The sequence below is a fragment of the Lagopus muta genome, chromosome 3 (genome assembly GCF_023343835.1).
Source record: "Lagopus muta isolate bLagMut1 chromosome 3, bLagMut1 primary, whole genome shotgun sequence".
Classification (NCBI taxonomy): Eukaryota; Metazoa; Chordata; class Aves; order Galliformes; family Phasianidae; genus Lagopus; species Lagopus muta.
In genome coordinates this window covers 81,291,002-81,317,093 of record NC_064435.1, presented here as the reverse complement: position 1 = coordinate 81,317,093, position 26,092 = coordinate 81,291,002, and the positions used below count along the sequence as shown (strand labels likewise).

The 26,092-nt window shown below is 40.5% G+C and overlaps 1 protein-coding gene across 4 annotated transcripts in view; it reads left to right on the top strand.

The window, feature by feature from the left end:
- The window catches only part of ECI2 (enoyl-CoA delta isomerase 2), a 28,695-nt gene extending 13,033 nt beyond the window's left edge, over positions 1 to 15,662 (top strand). For all 4 annotated transcript variants that reach the window (XM_048938481.1, XM_048938484.1, XM_048938483.1 and 1 more), the window contains 9 exons: positions 2,716 to 2,878; positions 4,113 to 4,211; positions 5,614 to 5,805; positions 6,664 to 6,733; positions 8,492 to 8,594; positions 9,776 to 9,896; positions 12,416 to 12,505; positions 14,183 to 14,326; positions 15,099 to 15,662. In XM_048938481.1, coding sequence (XP_048794438.1) covers positions 2,716 to 2,878; positions 4,113 to 4,211; positions 5,614 to 5,805; positions 6,664 to 6,733; positions 8,492 to 8,594; positions 9,776 to 9,896; positions 12,416 to 12,505; positions 14,183 to 14,326; positions 15,099 to 15,254 — 1,138 coding nt within the window. In that variant the 3' untranslated portion in view covers positions 15,255 to 15,662. The remainder of the gene's footprint in view (positions 1 to 2,715; positions 2,879 to 4,112; positions 4,212 to 5,613; positions 5,806 to 6,663; positions 6,734 to 8,491; positions 8,595 to 9,775; positions 9,897 to 12,415; positions 12,506 to 14,182; positions 14,327 to 15,098) is intronic.
- The last annotated feature ends 10,430 nt before the right edge of the window (positions 15,663 to 26,092 follow it).

Sequence of the window (26,092 nt, the reverse complement as noted above, 5' to 3'; positions counted from 1 at the left end):
TGAGGCAAAGGAATAAATGCAGTATGATCGTGAGCCCGGATGTTGCAGAATGTTCAGGCAGTGGTGCTCAGGATTTATTTCTTTTTCCCAAATAGACAGCTTGTGATGTACCAATTGAATGATCTTGCAGGAGCATGTAAGCTTTTGTTGTGGACTGTGTGGCTGCTTTGCTGGGTTGTGCCTCCTCTTTTCTCTCTCCAGCACTCGCCACTTTTCATGGGTGCCAGCAGAAGGAAGGTGAATTATTGCAGCAAGTGTATTGGTAGCTAATTGCCTACGAAGTACAGGACCATAAAGAAAGCAAGCTTTGCAAAGGAAATCATTTATCTTTGCAGCAAGTAGATGAGAAGGGGGAAGGCCAAAGAGACTTTGATTTCCTTTCCTGGGCATCTTCTCTGCTTGGCTTGAAACAAGCACAGGTTTAACACTGGCAGTTTATGGGTCAGGTTCCAGGTTCTCCATGTGTTATGAATAGTTTCAGCAAAATCTTGCACAGTTTCTCGAGGCCACTGAAAGGAGGTGTGGATTTGCTCATGGAGGGGATAAGAAGGATATAGCACTACAGGTAAGGAGGAGGGGGAGGAGAGGATGGAGGGAGCAAGTTTGCTTCTTGGTACGCGAAGGCAGCCTCTCCTATGCCTCTCTCCTTGAAGTTGTGTCACTGCATGGTCTCAGTGAGGGCTGTGCTGTTTAGTGCTGGCAGATGGTTAGACATAGAATCATAGAATATCCCAAGTTGGCAGGGCCATAAGGACCAGCAAGTCCAACCCCTGGCTCCACACAGAACCACCAAAAATCAGAGCACGTGACTGACAGCGTTGTGTGAGCACTCCTTGAACTCCAGGAGCTTGGGGCTGCTTTTCCATGCTTTTCTATGCCCACTACCCCCTGTCCCTGACCCCCAGCTGCCCTCCCCTGACGCAGCTCCATGCCGTTCCCTCAGGCCCTGTCGCTGTCACACAGAGCAGAGCTCAGCACTGCCCCTCCGCTCCCTGTGAGGAGCTGCAGCCACCATCAGGCTTCCCTTCAGCTCCTCTGCTGAGGGCTGAACAAACCCAGGGACCTCAGCTGCTCCTCTGACACCTTGTCCTCCAGACCCTTCCCCAGCTTTGTAACCCTAGGCACCTCCTTTCTCTTCGTGGGATCTGGTTGAGGAGCTCTGTTTCTGCTAATTCTGTGGCCCTTTAAACAGTGAGGGCTCACCCAACATGAGTGAACTGTGAAATGATTTTTCTCTTGCATTTCCATTCTTTGTCATTTTAGTATAGAAGTAGCAGTCAGCTTAGCTTAGCATCTTGAGAACACCATCAGTGGTGAGATCTTGAGATCGGCACTGATGTGTAGTGAAGTGTCCTCTGAGATCAGAAGGCATAAAGAACTGTGTGACTCACAGGTATCTCGCAGAGAATGGAGCTACAAGCGGTAAGAAAGAGCTGAAAAGAAGTAGGCTTTTGTATAACCACACTGTGATAAACAGTTAAGTGGCACTGTGTCCTTTTAAAAATCATGAGGTAAGGAGGGGGAAAAAAAACAACAGTGAAAGATGGGGTACTGGAGGTTGGTAGATGATATATTTTATACACACAAAAAAACGCATTGCTGAGAAGTAAAAGTGGGTATAAGCAATGCAGCAAAAAGGTGTAGCTCTGTCTTTTTCACTGTAAGGTCATTTCACTTCTCCCCAGCTCTTTATTTGTAATTTCATTCTTGAATTCTTCTCTTCTAACTTGTCCAATCTGTATCCTTTGTAAGGAAAAACAGTCACGTGTAGCCAAACTCAAAATTCCTTTAATCCTGAGCATATATGCGTACACTTTTGGGCTGCTGCTCTGCTTTTCCCCTCTTCTCCCCACTCAACTTTTCTTTGTATATATTTGCAAAAATAGGGTCGCTGTTGTGTATTGAACAGATTCTTAAAGACTATTTATAATATCTAAAGCACTCTGTGACCCTAGTCAAGCTGCAGTGAAGTCAGGATTGTCCAAAGTGGTGTAAAACCAAAGTTTTGTTTTTGAACACTGAATCCACTTGAGCATTGTCACCTACTGGGCTGACAAAGCAAGACCTGAAGGTGAAGTTTGTCTCGTTCTGTGACTGTGCAAGTTAACTGGATCGCCTCCCAGAGGGGTAAAGGATCACCTTGTGAAACTGTGACACAGTGTGCTGAGCACATGGGTTGGTTTGCACATCAGTTCAGCTGGCAGAAGGCTCACCCACGTATTTGTCTGGGTTCAGCACTATTCTAATAAAGGCCTACATGATCACTTGAAGTAAACTGACATGTCAAAATTCTTAGACTACTTGCTTTTTTAATCCCATGCTACATGGAAGTAAGCTTACATTAACGAAATGTTGCAGGGTTGGGTTGTTATTTTGGGGACTTTTTTTCATTTTTTGATAGAATTACCTTCTTTCTGATGGAAAGCTCTTCTCCCAGAATATTCTGTCCAATCTTTTCTTTTACATGATTATGTGCTATGTTATAACTTTCCCTTTTTCCTATAACGTACACTGCCCTCCTCAGAGATCCAGGCCTTTAGACTGCACAGAAATTTTAAAAGATGACCACAACCAGACAGGCTGCGTACTCTTAATTCATAGACACATAAAGCTGTCGATGTTGTATGAAGAAATTCAAAATGAGTAATAAAAATATTCAGTATTTCTTAGATGTTTGTCACGAATATAACCAGTATTTTTTCCATTTACTAACAGGCCAGTGCAACCTGTTTGCATTCCATCTGTTCACCTGCACATGACTGCGGCCACCATGCAAGTCAGCCAAAAAGACTTTGAGAAGGCTCAAGAGCAACTGAAACTTTTGAAAAATGATCCTGGGAATGAAACGAAACTGAAGCTCTATGCTTTGTTTAAACAGGTTGGCATGGTTTGCTTTTTTCGTAAGGGGCATTTATAAACTGAGAGGATGGGTCTGTAAAATATATATTAAAAGCACATGTTGTTCTAAAGTATTGTCTTAACAATCTCTTGAAATGCTCTAGTTATATTCTTGAAATGCCCCTTCAGCTCTGCCTGAATTCTGAGTGAAGCCAGAGCTATTTTGTCGCATAAACTGGGAGTTGAATGTAAACCTTTATCCAAAGACTGAGAGCCATATTACATCAATTTTGTGATGCCTTCCATATAATGTAGTAAATATATTGATGCACCACAGAGAAAACTGCTTGCTCTTAGGAAAAAAGAGTGCTACATACTTCCTCTTACATGCGTTGCATCTACTGTCCATCAGCTGGTCCTATGATACAATGGTGTTAATATTTGAAGGTTTACTTTTGTGAGTGTGGCAAGTTTTCTTTTTAATAATTCAAGAAACTGTTCCCCCACGTTGATTCTGAGTAAGGGTTGTTTTTTACTGCAGTGTGGAAGCAGACCTATGTAGAAATAGTACAGGTAGCCCTATGGACTAGCATCTGGTAACTGGGGAGGCATTTGTGGATCAAGATAGTCTGCAGGATCAATTCTGCAACATGGGCTGTGACTTTTTATATGAAAGAAGGCAATGAATTGCTCTTTTAAATGAAAAACTAAAGACAACAGGTTGTTTCATGCATTTTCAGTAACTGATAGAAATGAATATGTCCTTTCTTTCTCATCTACTCTAAATATCTCTCTAATAGCATACTCTTCTTCAAGAAGACTGATCATAAAATACTTTGGAGTAACTGGGACCTTTGAACATCAACTGATCCTGTGCCCTTGCTCATAATGGGGCCAATTTTGAAGTGAGATCCAACTCCATGGGTCTTATCCAGTGTTTTCTTTGTTCACGTAACTTCCGTATTTTTTTGTGTATAAGATTGCACAATTTTGAGATAAGTTACTGAGAATGTAAATGCATGGGCACCTTGGAAATGAATGTCTCATTGGTTAGGTTCATCTGCAGGCCTAGCGCTGACTGATAGGAAATGGCAGGCATTGGGAATTTCGTGGTATGTGTACTGCCTGAATATTTTCTGACCACTGGAATTCCTTCTGTCTGAGGTGAATTCTGTATCCTGATCACGTAACAGTCCTACCTGTCACTTTCTTTAAGCCAAGGTACCTGAACTGTAATCAGAGGTTTAAATTAGTTTCTTTCACTCTCTTTTTAGGCTACTGAGGGTCCCTGCAATTCTCCAAAGCCGGGTATGCTGGACTTTGTCAAGAAAGCCAAATGGGATGCGTGGAATTCACTTGGCAGTTTGTCTCAGGTGACAATACCTATAATTTCAGTTACTTGAGCTCTATCTTGAAGTGCCTGGTCTATGAATGAAGGCTTGATGTCTGAACATACTACTTGTTAGTTGACTCACTTTGCTTCAGACCACAGTGTTTTGCAGTGTATTTTAGTTTTGCACTGTGAAAGCATAGATTTCAGTTATTGCTAACAGCTCATGTCAGCATAAGAGACCTATATGTATTGTGACTTTCAATAAATATACTTTTTCATATTTTTATATTCTGCTGTTCCCTTTAAGAAAGATGGATTCAGTTTCTTACTTCTTACAGCTTCTTACAATGAAGAAAAAATCTGTGAATCCAGCGCAATTTTGATAACGTTGTCATTTTAAGAAGTTGGCCTCTGGTGCTACTAGTAAATGAAGGAAATGCTGAATGCAGTCACTACTGCATGAGGCCTGCTGTTCAGGAATAGTTCTTGTGATTGCTCAAAGATACTGCTTAATGCAAGGTTGAGGTGACTTCTTGTTTGTGTGAATTTGGTTTTCTTTAAACCTACCTGGATAATTTCATGAACGTAGCATATTCTTAATAGGAAAGGAATTCACTGAGGCTAGGATATCATTGGGAAGTGTTTTTGAAAGAGAGCAGGAGCTAGGAAGAGATTTGTGGTGGCCTCTGGGGGTATTTTTTGCTTTTTTATTTTGTTGCTCCTTTTTACGTTTGTTCTGCTTCAGGAATAGCAAATAAATATTTAAGGAAATGAACTTGTTGGTGAAGTTGTAGTAAAGAGGAAAAATATCTAGCAAAAGTGTTAACACACTTACACTAATAAGTGCCCAAAGTATGTTATCTTTTCAAGAAAACGGGTTGTAAAGCTGTCTAGGTATAGATCCTTTAAATCACTGTTTACTATAGAAACAAGGAGGCAGCATTCTTTTAGCTTTTGTACATTGTATTTGTGCTAAAAGATTAATAGTATCTTCAAACAGTTTTAAAATGGTGTGGATGCATTCGAGCACCACATGTCCTAAACTAGAAAGAACTTTTCATTTGGTTGGAGAAAGTCCAACCGGTAAGCAAAAACAAAGGATCCCCAGAGGCATGGAAATGCTGGGGTAATAACAGAGGTCATTCAGGTAATCTTAGGCACGGAGGGGACAATTCTTAAACAAACCAGTGCTGTCACTGTTGCAGTATCTGTGCTCTTTCATTTTTCAGATCTGATGGATGCTGGCTTTATGTGTGATTTGCAGTGTTTAAATACAACATGTTCTCTCCTTCTTGATTAGCATACTTTCCAGTGGAGATTTTATTTGGTCCTGTAGCACGCTCCTCCTCTTTTCTTTTTTTTGTTATTGATGGTCATTTTGTGAATAGCATAAAAAAGATAATCTTCTTAATGTTGTTTATGTGTTTGTTTGTTTATTACAGGATAATGCTAGACAAGAATATACTAAACTTGTCTCAAGTTTGATCTCTGCAGAATCTGCTGGCGAGAAAAAAGATTCTTCTTCAAAAGAGAGCAGGCATGGTGGCTATGAAACCCTAATAGTTACCACTGATAACAATATCACAAAGATAATGTTTAACCGACCTGACAAGAAAAATGCTATCAATCATAAGGTAAAGAAATTAATTTGAGAGGATTAGTGGTTATGTCTATTTTTTTCTTTCCTGATTAAGCTACTTAAGTTTTTCAAGAATAATTGCTGCAAGTTCAGCAGAACTACCTGAAGTATGGTGGTCAGAATTTTATGAGGGTTGAGTATATTGACAAACAGTGACAATGTAAGACATGAAGATCTAGTACAAAATCAAGCTACTAATGTTTTACAGATTGGGCTCTTCTGTGTCTTTTAAAAAATCTTGGTTTCTTTTTTTTTTTTTTTCTTTTTTTCTTCAGCCAAACTTATCATAGGATCGTGGGCTGTACTAAACTAAAATGACACACTGGAAGAAGACAAGTTTGTTTTGTGGAGGCAAGACTTTGACTGTAGCCTTGCTTATAACAGTGTGTGCAGCCTAATTCGGCTTAGCAGTGTCACGTGTATGTCTAGGTAGTTGTTCTCTTGTCTCCATGAGGAAATCTCTCCTGCTGGGAGTATTGTGATTATCCTGTTTCACAACGGCAGTGATACCAGGAGAGGGCTTTCACCCCACCGCTGCTAATTCTTTAACATATTATTTTGCTGACTTAGACTGTTCCCCAGCTTTTAAAATTAGCTGTTTCCAGTTTGTATTTTCCAAGGGATCTTATTCTGACCTTGAGATTTGAATTTGAAGTCTGAGTGTTGCGAAGACATGATTTTGTGGTCAGAAACGGTACCTCAATTGCAGTACTTTCTGTACATGCAAATGTTTTTGTACTTAAATGGATCATAGTTAAACTGTCTCTCAGGTTCCTTGTTGTCAGTGGAAATCTCCTTTTTATGAACTTTTGCAGCATCACAGTTATATTGTGTTGATTTTTCTCTTCTGCAGATGTACAGAGAAATTATCAGTGCACTTCGAGAAGCTGCCAAAGATGATTCTACCATAGCAGTTGTTACTGGTACAATACTTATTATCCTTCTCATATATGTGTTTTCTTTTATGTCAGAGTACAGTATTGACATGAACTATCTACTTCACATTTAGGCTAAGATAGAATTATGTAAGTGGGGAAATGCTTTCCTCTGTTGTAGACTGAAGATTTTCAATAGCATTTTGGCAGAACTATTTCAAGGTGGTGCTTCAAATTCTTTAGCAATCTTACAGTTTCTGAGATGAGAAGACAGACATGGGATACTCCTGCAGAGTACTGCCTTTGAGAAGGCGATGCATCTGCTCCACAGATTTTCCCTACTGCTTTTAGATTTCGTTTGTATGGATTTAGTAACACATTGGACATTGGAACATACTAAAAACAACCCCCTCATGTGCTGCACTGTCATGCACAAGACAAAGTTTATGCTATGTGTTTATCTGTGATCATTAGAAAAGCTGATTTTTGGCTTCTTGATTCTTCTGGGGTTGCCATAGGAAACAATTTGCCAGGGGTGCTGCAGCCAAGCCCTGCTGTACCCCAGTCATCAGATGCATGATGAGTACAGTTGGATGACTGTAGCCATCATACAAAAGGAAAGCCCAAACTGATGCTGCTTGTGAAATCTAGCAGCTCTGAGGCAGTAGCATTTGAATTCTTTAGAGGACCTTTTTGTCTGTTTCTGATGCTGACTGTACAAACTGTCTGTTTCTGATTGCTGACTGGTGGCAAGCGCAGGCGGGAGGGACTGAATGGATAATGCGGGTGCTGCCTTTCTGACCTATCCTCATTGCATATAATCATAGAATCATAGAATGGCCTGGGTTGAAAAGGACCACAGTGATCATCTACTTTCAACCTCCTGCTGTGTGCAGGGTCGCAGACCAGGCTGCCCAGAGCCACATCCAGCCTGGCCTTGAATGCCCCCAGGGATGGGGCATCCACAACCTCCTTGGGCAACCTGTTCCAGTGCCTCACCACCCTCTGAGTAAAAAACTTTCTCCTAATATCTAACCTAAGCCTCCCCTGTCTCAGTTTAAAACCATTCCCCCTTGTCCTATTACTCGTAAGCAGTTATTCCATCATATAGGATGATTTGGACAGTTAAATCATACACTGTAGCTTTTAAATACTCCTTGCTTTCTTTCATGGTGTCTCAGACTGTCTTGTACATTCACTGGAAATTCTCTGCTCCTTATCAATGATTAAATCTTTCAATAGAATGATTTCAAGGCAATGTTATATGCTGTACCATTTTCTTAGTGCATCATAATGAAAGTGAGACTTGCTCGACATATTAAATAGACTATTCTATCTACTTTCAAGTCCTTTGTCAGTTTGAAGGGGAATGAATTGAGATATGTAAACTTACATTTCCATTTTCATGTTTAAAAAATAGGTATATTTCTCACTTGTTACTGTGAATGACTGTGAAGTGGCAGCAAAAATCTGAATAAGTATGCAGGGAAAAAAATAAAAGATGGTTTTTTTTTCAACTGACAGTGCTGCAGGAAATAAAAAAATATTTTTTTCATCTCAAATCTTTTAAATTTAATATTCCTCACTTACTTACCCATTGTTTTTCAGTGAAGTCTTAGTCAAAACTTATTTTAAACTGTTGCTGTAGATGTCCTTAAAGATACTTTACATACTTCAAGACAAGCTCTCTAATTGCTTAATAGTGTTAGATGCGTGGAGGGAAATTTTTATGTAAATGTAGTAAATGAAAGCTTCTCTAGCTACTTAGAAATCATTGGTACATTTATTTTTATCTGTTCTTTGCAGGAAATGGAGAGTACTATACAAGTGGAAATGATCTGAATAATTTTTCTAATGTCCAACCTAGTGGAATGAAAAAGATGGCAGAAGATGGAGCAGAATTACTCAAGTAAAACATCTTGTTTTCAAATATGCTTACATTACTGTAACAGGTAAAATATAATTTGCAGGTATTGTTAGAAACATGGCAGCAGGAGCCCAGTTACGCTGTGATACCTCCCATTAGGTGACTGTGTCTGAGAGCTCATCGTGTGTGTCAACACAAAGACCATGGGGGAGAGGTAGCATTAATCATAGGAAATAACTGGGGAAATGAGGTGCATGTTAGCGATCTCTGTGTCATCTTTTAAGCACAGTGATGGTGTAGACTTGATTTTCATTTTTAGCCCCTAAAGTGCATACAGATAGAATGACAAAAATGTGTTCTTGACTCTGCAGTTTGTAAATTGTTTTTTGATTTGTAATTTAAACAGGAACTGTAGGTGAAAGTGAAGTGCTCAGTTTTGCAGCTTTTACTTGGGCAAGCTGCCTGTGGCTCACAGTTGCCTGTTACAAAGTGATGGAGTCTGAATCGGTTGCAAGAAGTGCTATTTAGCCGTGCTTCAATCTGTAGTGTTCTGTAGGGTATTCCATTATGCTTAGTCTTGTGGTCTCTTGTTCTTCCATCTCGCTTTTGTGGGAAGACTGTATTTGTTATGCTGTGAATGTTACACGGGCACAGTGCTTCATTGCAGCAGATGGACAGATATCCCAGAGAGGTGGAGTCTTTATAACACTGTTTACTTCTTCAAAAGGTTGTATTTTGAGAATGCATTTTGAACTTCTTGGAAGAAGTAGCCATCAAAAGAAACAAAGAGTTGTTTCTCAAACCTGTGCAGAACAGCACTAGGGAATTCTGCGTTGTGGTAACATCACAATTTTGGTACCTGCTTGGAGCTTCCGTGCAGAATAGAATCTGTGAAGGAAGGGGCTGTTGGAAGGGTAGAATTGGAATGGAAATACAGGCGAAAGACTTGTTAGCGAGCTGCATTCAGTAACTGTAACTGAATCAAAATTTGATTGCAGTTAATTAGGAAGGCAGTGCATGTTTGATTCTCAGCTGGCAAGGAAATACAAGTATTTTAAATAGTTATTTTCCTTGCTAGTGTTCATTTGGGAAGTAGTCTACAATGTATACTAACTAGGATACAGCTCATGTTTTTTGTTATGCAGTATCTAATCATGTTTTGAAAATGGTTTGTATTTGATGGAAGAGACTGGAGCGTGTCTTATCTTATTTATGCTTTTCAGGGAGTTTGTGGGCAGTTTTATTGAGTTCCCTAAACCACTGATTGCGGTGGTGAATGGCCCAGCCATTGGAATCTCTGTAACACTCCTTGGATTGTTTGACATTGTCTACGCTTCTGACAAGGTGGGTACATTGCATAACTGATCCCAAGGCAGCCTTTATGGCTCTTTCTGCAGCAAATGTTATTTGCTGCACAGTAATCTGACGGAAAAAAACAACCACACAACAGACAGGTGTGAATGCCTTTTCTATCACTTTGAGGAATGCCTCTATTAATTACCTGCCTAGAGTTGTGCATCAGCCAGTGTTTAATATGCATTTTAAAACTCTCTGTTGTTTATCAATAAACTGTTTTTAACGAGAACTTAACCCAAATTGTTAATTAATTTTAGGCAAACTATTAGTTGCATAACTGTCAGCAATGGGTGGTACTTTGACTTCTGCCTCAGCACTGTGTTAGATTTTTCCTCAAAGGCTCTGCTTGACTGGCTTTGTCATTATGACACTTAAGAACAACTAATCTGCAAGACTAAGTGTTGCTTGCCCCAAAAGGATTGTCTATGACTATGTCACTCCTGACATATGCTTATATAGTATACATAACTCATTCAGTCTATTCCAGTCCACAGATCTTTTTTATCAGAAGGTTCTTGGGTTCTCCCTCTTCCTCCCTTCCCACCTGATCTTTCCTTGCTGCAGGATGACCTCATTGATTCTTGTTCCTGGATCTAACAGACTACTTTCATCCTCTCAGCTTTCAGTGAGCACTTACACTGTTGGGTGTATTTCAGGTTTACATCTGCTGTCTTGATCTTTTCTTTTTTGAGCTTTAGTTTTTCCTCATATGCTTTCAGTCACGTTCCTTGTGACTCCTTCCCCTTGTTCCTTGTCTTTAAGCATAATAGTACAAACAGAATACATCAGTCCAGCTCATGTCCTACTGCCACAAAGTAAGAAAAACTTCTCCACATTATGCACACTGTATTTCTGTGTATTTCTGCATCCCAGGATGTCCTTTGATTTGTGTACTTGTGATCTGCTGTAACCCCTGTATTCTTTACTGTAGAGCTGTCAGTTAGAGATTAGTTCTTATTATGTACAGTATACAGAGTAATTCCTGCCAAACCTGTCCATACTAAATAATACCTTCTAATTCATACTTATGCAGTTTATTAAGACTATATTGAATTATGATCAATTCCCCCTTGTCTTAGTATCTCTGGCATCCGTAAATTTACACAGATTTAGTTGCATCTTATTTTTGCATTGTATTTCTTTTTTTTCTTAATCTCTGCACATATGTATTAGCCTCACCCTTAGTCATATGGCATAGCTTTCATTCCCTCTGTACTTGTATTAAAGTCAATGAATGGCTCATGATTTAGCTGTGAATATCTGTTAGTACCTTCCTGCTTGCACCTGCAACTTTTACTTCTGGATTTCTGTAGGGTCTTACCTTTACTTGAGGTCTTCTGTAGGGTCTACACTTAAATTAGTCTTTCCTACTGAGAAGTATATTGAGGTCTTCTCAAAGATGAGTATTCTCTGTTCTTCCTTTTCCAGGACTGTGCACTCTATGTAGTAAGGTCATCCTCATCCAGATTATATTGTACTTTCTCTTCTAGTTTGGTTTAGGCATTGATTACAGCCCACTCTACAGGTGTCCAGCATTGTTATGTCCGGACTCTGATTTTATTTCCAGCCAAGTACTTACAGAATGGCCATGTTTGTAGTACAGTGTACAGCTCAAGCTGACAATTTAAGAGATGGAATTGAGTGGGTATCAGATAAGAATGCATTCTGCATTCTGGTTTTGGCTCCAGTTCCTGGAACACCCTTTCTCCTCCCCTTCCTAAAGCAGAACCAGTTATGCTAGCCTCTCTCCTTGCAGATGCTTAATCTTTTCTTACAGACTTTCAATCATACAGATATCCCAAGCTTGCTAGGAAGCCTACTGATATGTCCTACTATACAATCAGCTGCAGAACAGTACAAAATGATTACCTTCTACTATGAAAGCTCAAACAGCAATGAGCATCTTCATGTGTCAGTTCATATTTTTTAAAAGGCAAGCCTTTTATCTTCCTTGCTTAAAGTTGATATGCATTGTCAAAACACAAAGCTTTGCATTTAAGTTTTAACTTACAAATAGGGTTTGGTTTTGTGTGATCCCACGATATATTTCTGCCACAGATTCCTTTCTCAAATTTTCAGAAAATTTGAGGAAGAAAAGATTCAATGACTTGAATTTTTCAGCAGTAGAATAAATTTAGTGTGCTTTCAGACAGGGAAATTCTCTGCCTCCCAAATTATTTGGGCTAACTTTGAGAGTACATATGTCTGAGCATTCTTCTTATAAAGATCTTGCACATGCAGATTAGTTCTCCAAGCCTTCTATTCAAAGAAGGTAATTTCATAAATGGGGATTATAAGATAAGGGAAGTGAATTATATACATACAGACCATTTTTATGTGCATTGAGAGTTTGAGGCTGTTTTATCAGATTATATTTAAAGCCTACTATGGTAGAAGTTCAGATCTTTTCCTGGTGAATTCTGTTATATTAGAAACTGGAAAATGAAAACTAAATCCTAGTACCACGCTCTGTTGTGAGCTTTGTTGTTGTTGTTGTTGTTTTCCAGGCTACATTTCATACCCCATTCAGCCAACTTGGTCAAAGTCCAGAAGGATGTTCCTCCTACCTGTTTCCAAAAATCATGGGCTCAGCCAAGGTAAGAATGTCTGTGCTGTATGTAGGAACTTCTGAACTTTGTGTCAGTATTCTTCACTGCAAGTGGAGTCACACTGAGTCCTTGAAAAAGAACTCACGTGTTTTGAACCAAAGATAAACGTAATGACAGTGTCAGCACAGGCACCTAAACACAGGACTGAACACTGGTAAAGCTATAGAATGATGTTGATGTAAGTTGTCTTTTTTATGGCTTCCTCCACCTGTCTGAGACTATTTCTATATAGTGGAAGGTTGTATCTTTTTTTCCAGCAATGGGAGGGAACGATGTAAAAAAGACTTAAAAAAAAAAAAGGGGAAAAAAAAACACAGAGCACTCTCTAGAAATGTGTTGGCAGGCTCATCATTGTGTGGCTCCAAGGCTGATGACACCAACAGAATTTGGGGCTTCTGGGTTATGGGATTATCTGCATAACACCATAGGATGCACCTTTCTCAGAGGGAGTAAGAGATTTGTGCAGGAGTTAGGGTTAATAAACAGAGCTTCAAACCAGATTTGAATTGGGAAAGAGATAAAACCAGGCTTGCCTGTGATAAGCCATGGATTGGCTACACCAAAATTTGAGCGACTGTGTGTTAGTGAGATCCTTCATTCTGCTCCACCAGATGCTGGCTACAGTGAAGCATCTTTGGACTGTTGCTACACCAGTGTATGCAGCATGAGGAAAAAGCAAGAGGAGCCAGAAGCTTTGGCTCAGAGTTGAAGGCCAGTCACTAGTGGTGCACCCTGGGGCTAATACTGGGTTTAATACTTAACCACTTAATGGAGACAAAGATAATGGGACTCAGCGTGTTTGTGGATGATAGAAAACTGAGATATTCAGAGGAACCTGGACACACCTGAGAATCTCTTGAGAACACAAAGTCCTGCACTGGGGAGAGCTATGTACTAGTGCAGGATGTGGACTGTATGGCTGGAAAGCAGCTTTAAGAGAAGGACCTGGAGGTCCTGGAAGACATCCAGTTAAATGTGTGTAGTGTTACTGTAAAGAAGGCCAAAATTATTCTGGTCTGCATTAGGCATAGCAGTGTCCACACATGGACTGAGGTGATCTTCCCCTCTTCTTAATACTGGTGAGTGCGTATTGTGATCTAGACTTCCCCTGCAAGGGAAATAGTGGAGATACTGGAGGACAAGCAAAGAACCACAAAAATGATTGCAGCATTGAAGATACTGCATATGAGAAGAGGCTGAGAGATCTGGAACTGTTTCACATGAAGAACAGAATCTCAGGGGGATCTTAGAAATGTTTACAAATACCTTACGAAAGTCTGTAAAGAAGATGGAAGCATACTCCTGTCAGTGGTGCCCAGTGAAAGGGCCAGAGGAATGGGGTACACATTGAAAGATTATGAAAATAAGAATTTTACAGTGAGGGTGGTGAAACGCTGCAATAGGTTGTGAGGTGTGGCTGCCAAGTCTCCATCCTTGGAGATGCTTGTGGGCAGCCTGCTCCAACTACCCCTGCTGAGCTTCCAACTAGACAATCTGCAGAAGTCCCTTCTAACCTCATCTGTTCTGTGATTCTCTGCTCTTTCAGAGAGTAGATTTTAACAGGCAAGAGCCTAAAACAAATGTGCCTTGGAAGCTTGTGCCTTTCCTGTAATGTTCCTTGAGTCTTGTGTCTTGTTCACTCACACTTTGCTCTTCTTTATTTAGGCAAATGAGATGTTGCTTTTCAATAAAAAGCTGACTGCAGCAGAAGCCTGTGCTGTGGGACTTGTGAATGAAGTTTTCCCCGACAGCACCTTCCAGAAGGAAGTTTGGGCAAGGTTAAAAGCTTATGCAAGTCTCCCCAAAAATGTCAGTATTTTAGTTTTTTTCTCTATGCTATAAGCCTCCTGCATTACCAGTCCTCCTGCCAAATCTGTGTTGGTTCTTGTTTTCATGTGATCCTTAACTGAAATAACAAAGCTCAGTGTACTTTGCTTCTATCTATCCCTGTGCTGCTGAGGAAAAAATACTTCTCTTTTTTTTTTCCCTGGCTGAATTCAATACAATGCACTTTACAGAGACTGAAAAACATTGAAAATTAGCTATTTAATCTGCTTGCAAGCTATGTGCAAATTGGATTCCTTCTCTTTGTTTTTTATTTTAGCAATAGTAATACGTGCACTGTGGGTGCTCAGGATGAAGCTGGCTGGCCTTACTTCTTTTTGTTGAATTCAGTCATCCCATTCACTAGTTTAGGCTTTGCAAAGTTACTTGAGTCCCAGTGGTATTGTGTTGTGTTGGACAAGAGGAGATACTCACGCTAACTCCTGATAATCAAAGTTACATTTGGCACCACAGGTAGTTAAATAAGTTTCACTTCTTACACTCATCTACTTATCTTGTGAGCACTAAGTGGATTGCTGTATTGCTCCCCATCAACTTCAGCCATATTAGCTTTAGTAATTAAATGCAGTATTCTATTTCCAGCTGAAGGGTAGACTAAAATCTAGACTGTACAATGTTAATACATCCCAGTTTGAATTCCAATGAGCTTGTGCTATTTTCTGAAATGAATGTATAGAAAACATAACTTCCTGATATTCCTCACCTAATGTAGATATTCTTTTCCTTTCTCCTTCAGTCTTTGGCAGTGTCAAAGCAACTGCTACGAAATATAGAAAAGGAGAAGCTCCATGCTGTCAACAGTCAAGAGTGTGAAGTACTCATAGAGAGGTGGTTATCTGATGAATGCCTGAATGCTCTTGCCACCTTCTTTCAGAGGAAATCAAAACTGTAATCTTTACCAGCAGAGCACTTAATGTTCTGGAAACAGCAATTCACCTTCTGGCAATAGTCTTGTCTGCCCTTATCCTTAGAAAGCTTTCTCTGCAAATAATAATTCTTTTACCTTTTGATGCACTATATTTCTATACAGAATACTGGGTTAAAAATGTTTCATGAAATTAATGCTGTGTTATGTGCCTTGGATCCATTATGGTTATTTAAATTAGGGGAAAAGGTTCATTTTCCTGCAGGCAGCAGTGGTGTTTCTGAATAGTACTAAAGTAGATTGTCACTTGAAAGAAGCAGCAAATTCAATAGCACTGTATTTTGGTAGCTTTTCAATGTCTTACAACTGATTCTTTTTCATCTGTGGGGAAGAAAATGCTGTATTGATGAAAAATAAATATAAGTATTTAATTAATCTTGTGCTGATTATTACTATTACTGCTAAACATCCTTAGTGACAAGGAAAGTAATTCCTGGAAGTAGATTAATGAATTACTCTTCTTAAGAAAGTATTTACTTGTGATGTCGTGAAATAAACCCAGCAGGGACTATGAGAATCTTCTTAATGTTGTTGTTATTTATAACACTAAAATATATATGTATTTTTTATTTGAAGAAGGTAAGAAATCTTCCTTGCTTTCTATTTATTTTCTTCTTTGGTAGAACTTTAAAGAAAATGGTTCAATCTAGCAAATTTGAAAGCATCCTGATAGTAAACCTATAAGGATTATAGACATACCCACAACCAATTAAAAGTCTGTAAAATGAAACATTGCTGATGAAATTTGCCCACTGTAAACACTGTAGTTTTGAAGGATTAGGAAGAAAAAATCTGATACGGAAAAAAAGAGGGTCTTTCCCAAGTCAACTCCAAACTGTTTGATAATGGTTTTCTCACACACAGAACTCTGTTCTTTTTCTTTCTTGTCATTTTGTTTGAAGATTTAGCACAGCCTAGAATATACATGATGCCTCTGCAACATTTCTCAGAATCTACTGTACAGTGTGGGAATCACAGTCTTAGCTGTGCAGCTTATTTGCAATAATGCAAAAGAAAATTATTTCTACTTAAAAATTATTGTCTCTTTGACTTTTCCCCTAATTGTCTTTCAGGAAAAGAAAAACACTCATAAATATATAAACACCATGCTTGAGTACCAATAGTGAAACTTATAACTGAAATATTTTTGCCCATAAAAATTATGTTGTGTGAAATACAGAAAGGAGTAAGATATTTAGTTATTGCATGTATTTCAGTCTAGATAATCAGCAACACCAGTAAAATGTAAAGTGTCTGCAGTGCACCTTACATCAAATCCTGTAAGCTCCGTATCTTCTTCAAACTGTTTGGTTAGGTTATAATCTCTTAATGACAGGAGAAAAGAGCAAACCCCTGAAAGCACGGCACTGCAATGAGTGAATCACTGTTACTTTATTCAGATGGATGACATACAAGTTTCTATCCCATCAAAAAAGCAAATTATTAGACAGATTTTACTAGGAAATAGTTGTATTTATAGGTTACGAATTGGGCCTTTCTGCTTACGGTATTGCTCAACAGTACTTCTAGCCTTCTGTCAGAGACAATCTATCAGTGTACCACGACAAGGTGGTGTTGTAAGATGTCCTGTAGCTCCATCATCTGGAAACATTCCACTTTGGGGTGACAGAATTGAGTAAATTTCACTGTGTTGATCATGGTTAGTGTTGTACCAAGAAGAAATGTTTCAGTGGTGCTGAAAACAAGGACTTCAGAATAAATCTAGGAACCAAGTAACAATTAAGGGAAGTAAATCTTCATGGTTCCAAGTACATGAAGAGTAGGGAACATGATATTATAGAGTCATTCAGATTGGAAAAGACCTCTAAGATCATCCAGTCCAACCACCAGCCCACTAACCATGTCCACGTTGTGCACTGAGCAGTGTTTCAGATAAAAATCGAATGAGCAACGCTGAGGGGATCAGCAAGGGTTGGTAGCAAAAGAAAGCTGAGGAAGAGTACAAGACTCTTCAAGAGAAGCTTCATGATGGCAACGATGGACTGTTGTCAAGAAACAGGCCACAAAGGGGACACGGGCTCAGACCCCGCTTACAACATGGCGGACGTTGGCTCAGGGTGGCTGCCCACAACATGGCGGACGTTGGCTAAGGGTTGCTGCCCACAACATGGCGGACTTCGGTTCAGGATGGCTGCCCACAACATGGTGGCCGCGCTGAGGGGCGGCTTGCTCTGCGGGGCACAGCGGGCAGGTAGGACGGGTTCAGGGCCGCCATGGCGCCGCGGCTCCGATAGGGGGCACCCTCCGCCACGTCCATGGTGAAGTGTGAGGTTCGGAGCGGGGCGCGAAATGGCGGCCGCTGTGTGGAGGCTGAGGGCTGCAGCAGCCGGCAGGCTGGCAGCAGGCACGGGGAAGGTGACGTGCGGCTTGGGGCTGGTAAGGTCTTTGAGGCTTGTGGGAGGGCAGCTGTAGGAGCACGTTGTTCACGTGTTGAATCCTCGAAACACCGACTCTTGGGATTTTTTTGTGGTGGCAAAATTAGCCGCAGTTACGTTGTTTGCCCAGCTGGGGATAAACAGTTGTTTGTTCAGTCTCTGAAAGCTCTGTGCTGTTCTATGAAATTGAGCCATGGCATCAGCTGTGGAGAGGATGTGTGCCATGTTGTTGTTCTCCACAAGGAAGAATGCAACAGTTTGCAATGTGGTGATGGCTGAAATAGCAGAAATGGGGCTTCCTTGGTCAGTGCCAGTGTGTCACGTTCAGTAATGGAAGATGAACACTGATTTTGTAAGGAATTAGGTCTGTTGAGTTGGGTTTTTTTGGTTGTTCTTGTTGTTTTTTTTTTCTCTCCTGACTGAATAATGAGAATAAATCACCATTACTTCTAGGGAATCATACTTCTAAGTAACTTTGGTTTTACAAAAAATCAGATCATTCATACAGTCTGTCACAGGTCTGTCTAGCAGCGTCTGCAGCCTTTTCTGGGCACTCCAGAAGCATCCATAAAGAAGCCTGATGAATCCCTTCCAACAATTTCTATTTAACCCATACAACAAAGTAACAATTTCTGACATAGACCTGCAGTATTCATTGATCGTACTCATTATAATCATTACCGATGCAACATCTGTCAAAAATGGAGCACTCTGCACAGAAAGCCGTTGTGAAGCGTGGATGATATGCTATACTGTTGTATCATAAGCGAATCAGGACATTCATAGCACATCATAATGTCAGTTCTTCTGTTTCTAACGCTGCGTTTATAGACTGGTTGCAAATGTGGATGTGTACTGTTGAATGCTGGTGGTAGATAGCGTTTAGCATGATATTGTTTTAATTAATGAATTGCAGTTGAATACATCTGTGATAGCAACTCCTCACCTGGAAGTTTACACAGCATGGGAAGATGTAGTTCTTGAGTCGTGTTGGACTCGTGAGCTGGCAGCAAAGCCTGCAGGGCTCTGCGAGGTGGGTAGTTTGGAGGCTGCAGAAGGCTGGAATGAAGGTGAAGATTGCTGCTGTACTCTTGTGTGTAACTTCAGAATTAAACTGTTAATCTATACCGCAGAAAATTCAGGAATATCCTGTCAGGCAGAAGCGGGGGTGCACAGAGCTTTGCACCCTGGGCTGAATGTTCTTTCCTGGGCCTTTCAAATGAGTGTTTTCATGCGTGCAAAGTTTACATATACCTCTGTTCTGTCAGAGACACAGTGTGCTACCAATGTAAATGAAGTAAGGTTTGTAGGAGCAGGTGCTGTCCTTTGTTAGAATAGTTTGCGTTGTGTTAAAAACAGAACCTTTCTGGCGTGTATCTTTTCTCACATGGCCTTTGGAAGTACACTCCTCTGTTTCCCAGCTATAATAGTTTTGTAGGAGGTATTTCTCCCTAAAATCCTCATCTTGTTCAAGTGGAGACATGATATTGCAGAACTCTCAGAGACTTCCCATGGAACTGTTGCCAGACTTGATGTCATAGGAAAGTAAGAGTAGCACAGGTAGATTTAGGCCAGAAGAAATTAGCTATCCTGTTTTATTCCGTATTCTTTGTACTCATTCTGAAACATGCCACTGATATTTAAATAAAACTGATTTTTCTTGCTTCAGCTAAGTCAAAATACCAAGAAGGAAGAAACGTGTTGTATTTGGAAGGAGACACATTGTGAAAGCGGTATTGCTGTGAACAAGTGAAATAATTTTTTAATAGTTAATGAGTAGTTACTGTTGTAGCCTGGAACCAGCTAGGCTGCAGGTGAAAGCAAGGCATGCAGAGGCATGTCAGCATTCTGTGGCATTAAACATCAACAGATAATTATGTATGCTTATATGTTCTCTAATTGGAGTGCTCAGAGGGTATTTTATTCCTTGAGATTTTAATTAAAGTTAAGGAAGGATACTTGGGAGGTAACAAACGTATATTAAAGCAAAAGTCTTTAGTGTTTGCTAGATCAAGAGTTACTTTGTGCTACAGTTGCACCTGAGGATGCCTGTAGCTATGTAGGCATTCTGTGCATTAACTCTATTCCTAGTGTAATGTCTTCACTAAATTGTGCTCCACCATCAGTTTTTCGTTGTTAAAAGACTGGTATACAGCACAGAGGGAAATTTGGTTTTGGCTGTTCCTCTCCTCTCCCCTCTTTTTATACTAGGCTCTCTCTTCCAATATAGTTAAGAGCCTAGAACTGTACGAACCATGTCTACACCCTAGAGTACAAACAGCATGATCTTAAAGGTCCTTTCCAACCCAAACTATTTTATGATTCTGTGATCCTGTGCTAATCTTAAGCAGACACCAGTAGTAATCTCCTGGTCAGAACGACTGGTGTGTTTTTTCCAATAGTAGAGATGAAGCCAGTATTTCCAGCTTTAAGCCCTCTCTGTTTCAAAAGGTAGTGTTGAGTTACACAACGGTAACACAGAGGGCAGTCTTTTAGCAGGAGAAAATAACACACATGAGAATGAGAAGATAAATGATGGTTTGCCATCATCTCTAAAGTAGGTGTTCAAATCCATGGATTTGAACTTAAAAACCATAAACTGAAGAACTAATATCCAGATGTGGAAAGGAAATATTCCTTGGCTCTACTTCCCCCACCATTCGTTAGTCTTTTCAGAAGGCAGACAGTGACCTTTTCGAAACAGGATAGCCACAAGACAGGCTTTGATCTTTCCCCAGAAGGCTCTGATGTGAAACTGTTCTCTCATCTGCTAAAGATGGAAGGATTGCAGCATCTGAGTACATTCCAGGAGAAGACCAAGACCTCACAGCTTCTCCCCTGATGGTAGTCAGCCATCAGCATATTTCTTCAAAGGCCATGCGTCAGGGCTCTCAGTCTCCCTGCCTTCAGACAGCTTTTAATCAAGAAAAAAACCTAGCTCTGCACATATGAGCAGAACTGTTCAAAACGCGTTTGCCAGTGCTGTGGGGCAGACAGGTGCATAGCGAAACACCCACTGCTAGCAGTTCAGTTGTGAGGGAAGTTTGAGCATCGCGCAATAGTCCATGGAACTCTTGGATGCCCACAGTTTTAAACTCAGGCTATATGCTCCTGGGGAGGCGTTCCTCTTGCTCTGTTGCTGAATCAAGCCGCTTGAGCAACTTCAGAGTTACAGCAGCAATTGTAACTGCTGCTGACTCTTGCTGAGAGGAAGGTGGCACTGGATGTGATCAGGAAAGGACCAAATAAAACCTCTTTAGAAAGAGCTCATTAATGAGTAAATGTTTCTCAAAAAGGCAGGATCTCTCTCTTGCCATGCCAAAGCAGAAATGCTTCTGCAAAATAAGAGATTCTTGATTCACTTACCCAATAGAAGTGAGTCTCATTCAGCCCTATTTTAGTTTAGTTTATACGTTAGGTTACTGTTTTCTTATTGTTTTAAAGTGATGGGAAACAGCTTGAGGGTTTTGAGTGCAACTTTATTATCTGAAACAAAAGTAATCATATTTCATTTGTTTTATTTGCCAGGATTTTGAGACATTTTGTAAGACCTCTTTATAAGCAAGCCAGCACATAACTGTCTTCCAAGGGGGTTTTCCTTACTACAATTACTGCTTTTTTTTTTTTTAACCTCCAAATGTTTGTAAAACAGTAATAAAATGTAGTGTGTAGACTGTGTGTTAATTACAGTTGTATTATTTAGTGTAATTATGTAAAAACACGTTGGAATTAATTAGATGCGGCTTATGGATCACAGTCCAATTTTCCAAAACTGATGTGGCCTCAAAGATTTTCAGACTCACATGGAATTACTCGTATTTGCCTTCATATGAATAAATGGCAAGATAGCTTACTGATAGTTCTGGCTCTTTGCTTAGACTAAGTAATAGATGGCCTTGTAATGGATACACACGTGGTTAAGTAAACAGATTTACATCTGCCTCTTGGAATTGAGGACTAGAACGTGTTCCTGAGGACTCCTGGATTTTGGAGGACAACGATGACAGTTCCCAGAACACTTCTTTAAACTTTGATGGGAGAATTACGTATTTGAATTCACCTTTTTATTTATTAAAGGGTTGTATCAACTAAGTATTCATTTAAACTGCATTAATTTATCTGTGCACGCAGCCTTCCCAAATACATGAACCTCCCTATTTTTTAAAATTCAGCTGTTCCATGTCTTCAGTAAAATATCTTCAATTGCTCTTGAGCGTGTGTAATTACTGCATAATTTACCACATTGTAAGAGATTTTTAAGAAAAAAAACCTTGATCTAGGCATTATTTGAGATTCCATTGTAAGCATAGTCTTTATGAACAAAAATATATGAATTTCTTGTGAATAGAAATGGATTTATGTTAGCATTAATGAGCTAGTAAGGCAGTTTGGGTCAGGACATGAAATCACCTCTTCCCTGTTCTGTCACGGTGCTTAGGTGTTCTATAAACACTGGGAACTCTATGCCTAAATTTACACTGCCAGTTCATTGGAAAAAAAGTTTTGTTTAATTTAGGCCTTCTATGGAAAGAAAATAGATAGATGTTATGAGTGTTGCAAAATTAATGTAAAATCTCCCATAACAAGTGACTGAATTACAATTTCCTGAGTGTACAAGGTCATTCTAAGGAAGAGTGACCACAAGGAAGCTCTTGTTCAGCCCTGATGAAAAGTCTTCAAGACTACGAATGGAACAATGGCTCTACCTGATCTGGACAGTAAATCCAGAGTAAGCTTGGTAAAAAAGTGTTCGAAATTCAGGGTCACCTTATGGATGTCTAGTAGGTACAGTAGTGAAGCTATGAAGGTGAGCTTGGCTTTAGATGAGAACTTTGTTCCTATGGAAAGAGCACAATCCAAGTATAGGGGTGTTCTCTACAGAGTATCTCATCTAGATGATGTTTTAGGATGAACTTTATTTAGTCCTAAAAAAATACAGGAAGTAGATTTGTAGAATGCCTGAACTTGAGGTGCATTTAGATATAGTAAATCTTTTATATATAGCGGGGGAAGTTCATCTTCTTTGTTGGAGAACAAGCTTTAGAAGCAAAGAATCATAGAATATCCCATGTTGGATGGGTTCTGTAATGATCATCAGGTCCAACACTTGGCTCTACCACCCAAAAATCAGACCAGTATTTGCCTCGGTCCTCCTTCCATCAGACCTCAGGTAAGTAAATACATTCATCCTCACAGTGCCCGATGTTGTGGAGGTTGAGTGGTAGCCTCACAGAGGTGCTGTATATCTACAGCCATAGGTAAATGGCAAGGGTTTACTCAAGGAGTCCCACCAGAGGTCATTGTGAGTGACACCCATTGTGACCATTGGAAATGGCACAAGGCAAAGCCTGCTTCATGTCCTGCAGGTTTCTGCGATGGAACGATGGAACTGCTGGAGCTCCTGCAGGTCCTGAGCCAGGGAGTGTTGCAGGGAGCAAAGTGGAGAGAGGCTGTGGTACCCTTAGAAAACTGGATATAAAAAATGTTAAAAAAAAAAAAAAAAAGATTAAAAGGACTATTGACATTTCTTCTCTTGACACAACTGTTGACAAAGTGGTTGCCATTCTTTCTGTCAGTGCAGAAATTCACCTGCGTGCTCCCTCTTACAAATCTATCCTTCTGCTTGGTAATGTGTTGGATTTTCATAGAATCATAGAATCATAGAATCACCAAGGTTGGAAAAGACCTAAAAGATCACCCAGTCCAACCGTTCACCTATTACCAATAGCTCCTACTAAACCATGTCCCTCAACGCAACATCCAGTCTTTCCTTGAACACCCCCAGGGTCGGTGATTCCACCACCTCCCTGGGCAGTCCATTCCAGTGCCTGACCACCCTTTCTGAAAAGTAATACTTCCTCATGTCCAGCCTGAATTTCCCCTGGCGTAGCTTGAAACCATTCCCCCTGGTCCTATCACTAATGACACGAGAGAAGAGGCCGACCCCCAGCTCACTACAACCTCCCTTCAGGAAGTTATAGAGAGCAATAAGGTCTCCCCTGAGCCTCCTCTTCTCCAGGCTGAACATTCCCAGCTCCTTCAGCCTCTCCTCATATGGCCTGTGTTCCAGACCCCTCACCAGCTTCATTGCCCTTCTTTGAACACGTTCCAGGGCCTCAATATCTTTCTTGCAGTGAGGGGCCCAAAACTGGACACAGTACTCGAGGTGCGGCCTGACGAGTGCTGATTTTATGATAAATCTTATCCAAAAAGACAGCCCAATTGCAGCTGCAGGTCTAAATAGGCTTTCAGAGACATGTAGAACGTGCCAAAAATATAGCTTAACTAATAGTCTATGTAAAGAGCCATTTCCTGTAACAATACAGGAGATGAATGCTTTTGATGTTACTGGAAATCAGAGAGCTTTCTTTTCTGAAGCGGATCAGTTTGCCCCGAGTGGTTGCAGGGAAGGCTTGTGTGGCAGCTGCTTGGGCTCCAGTCTCTCCCAGATTTTCCTTGCTCTTAATAGGAACTCTTTGAGACAAAGTGGCCTTCTGGGACCCCTGGGCAGCTTGCATGTGCAGCTGGTGGCAGGACAGCAGGGTTAAGAGAGTCTGGTATTCACCAGCCCCTCTACCAACTCCAGGCTTGTCTTCAAAATTGTGCTGCCTTTCTTTGCTGATTGCAATCAGTAGTGACTATCATCAGCCCTGTTCTTGTGATAAGACATTCTTTAGCAGCCCTCACTTAGGTACTCTCTCCTAGTTTCTTCCACAGTAGGTTTTCTATGTTTTTTATCTTTATGTAGGTTTTGCCTTTTTCAGAAGTTGAACGCAATTGTATTGCAATTTTGCCTTTTGTTGGAACTGTTTCCCTCTGAAGGAGGCTCTTCATGCCTGTTTTGAAGAAATTATGGGTAGTACACAAGAACAAGATTAAGGGTGCTTGTCAAATTCACCTGCTTTGTGAAAGGAATCTGTGAGGGATGCTCCATAAGAAACACCTTTTTATGATGTAGGCCCACAACCTCAGAGGCAGATGTTGGTGGTATGGCAGTAGAGGTTGGACCCTCCCACAGTGTTCTGTTACGTTTTGTTGCAGTGTGACAGGTGACAGCAGAGGGGCAGCCTGACAGAATGGTGTCTGATATGGAAGCCTGTATGAAGCAAAGGTGTATCGCTGAATTCCAACATGTGGGAAAAAAATGGCTCCCACTGACATTCACTGATGCTTGCAGAGTGTTTGTGGGGACCAACCAGTGGATGTGAGCACAGTGAGGCGGTGGATGGTGCGTTTCAGCAGCGGTACTAAGCAGTGTTTTTGCGTTCCTTGTATCTGTTGTAGTTTCCATGGAAATATGGAGGAGGCATTACTTTCAGTGCATCCTATGGAAAAGTACTGGTCTCTGCTTGGTGGCCTTTTGGGCAAATAGTAACAAATCTCCCTTTCCACTCACTGACACACTGACATAATGGCACCTAGCAAGGCTGCACTGCAGTATTGTGATAATTGCACAACACTGTGGGTATTTTGAGAAATCTGGCTTCAAAGTGCAACTTGGAAGCACAATTTAGATTGCGTTTTACATGCATCCCAACGTCTGAAACTAGATCCTCTGACTGACAGTGAATACCAGAAGCCTGGGAGTTAACAGTCGGATTTAGTGTCAAATACTGGCATTGTCAGAGTGCTGAACTCCACTGTGAGGAACCACATCTCCAAGCCTTTCCAACATAAAAGTGTCAAGGGACGCCTGTGCTGGAACACAGAAGTGTAGCCACATCCTGTACTAGCAAAAGGATGGGTTAGTAGCAGATACGTGGGGTGAAGAATACTAAAGAATAATTAAAAAAGGTGCATTGGTTGTGCTCTCACTGGAAAAATAACGCTTCTAAGAGTGCACCATGAACAGTTATAAAGCAGTCTGTGGCTGTGTCCACCTCTACCTGGATTTCTTGCATATTTCTGGCCAAGATTGCCTCAAAATCTGGAATTTACAGGGCACCCTGCTATGCCAACAGAATCATCAGCAAACTGCTTGGAATATCTTTATGTATTCTTTTTCAGAAGCCCAGGAAACTGCTGAGAAATGATGATTTAAGAAATTGGATTGAGACAGAGAACCATTTTGCCTGTAATCACAGCTGATGAGGACTGTAATTTAAAAAATAATACAGGAAAAAATAAAATCAGATTTTTTATGGGCTTTTTGCAGAGAAGCAGTAAAAAGAAGTGATAGGAATGAGTATGGACAAGCTGCATAGCCCAATATGTTAAATATTTTTTGCTGTTTTTGGATGAACACAATACAGATGTCTAGGAGAGACACTTGGTGTCTGTTCTATACCCACGTAACGAGCATTAAAATATTCACTCCATCTCTATTCACCAAGCACTGCTTCCTCCATTTGAGCACCCTCACCTTCTTTCTCATCCAAACGCATCTACAGATAGATATGTCTTCCCTTC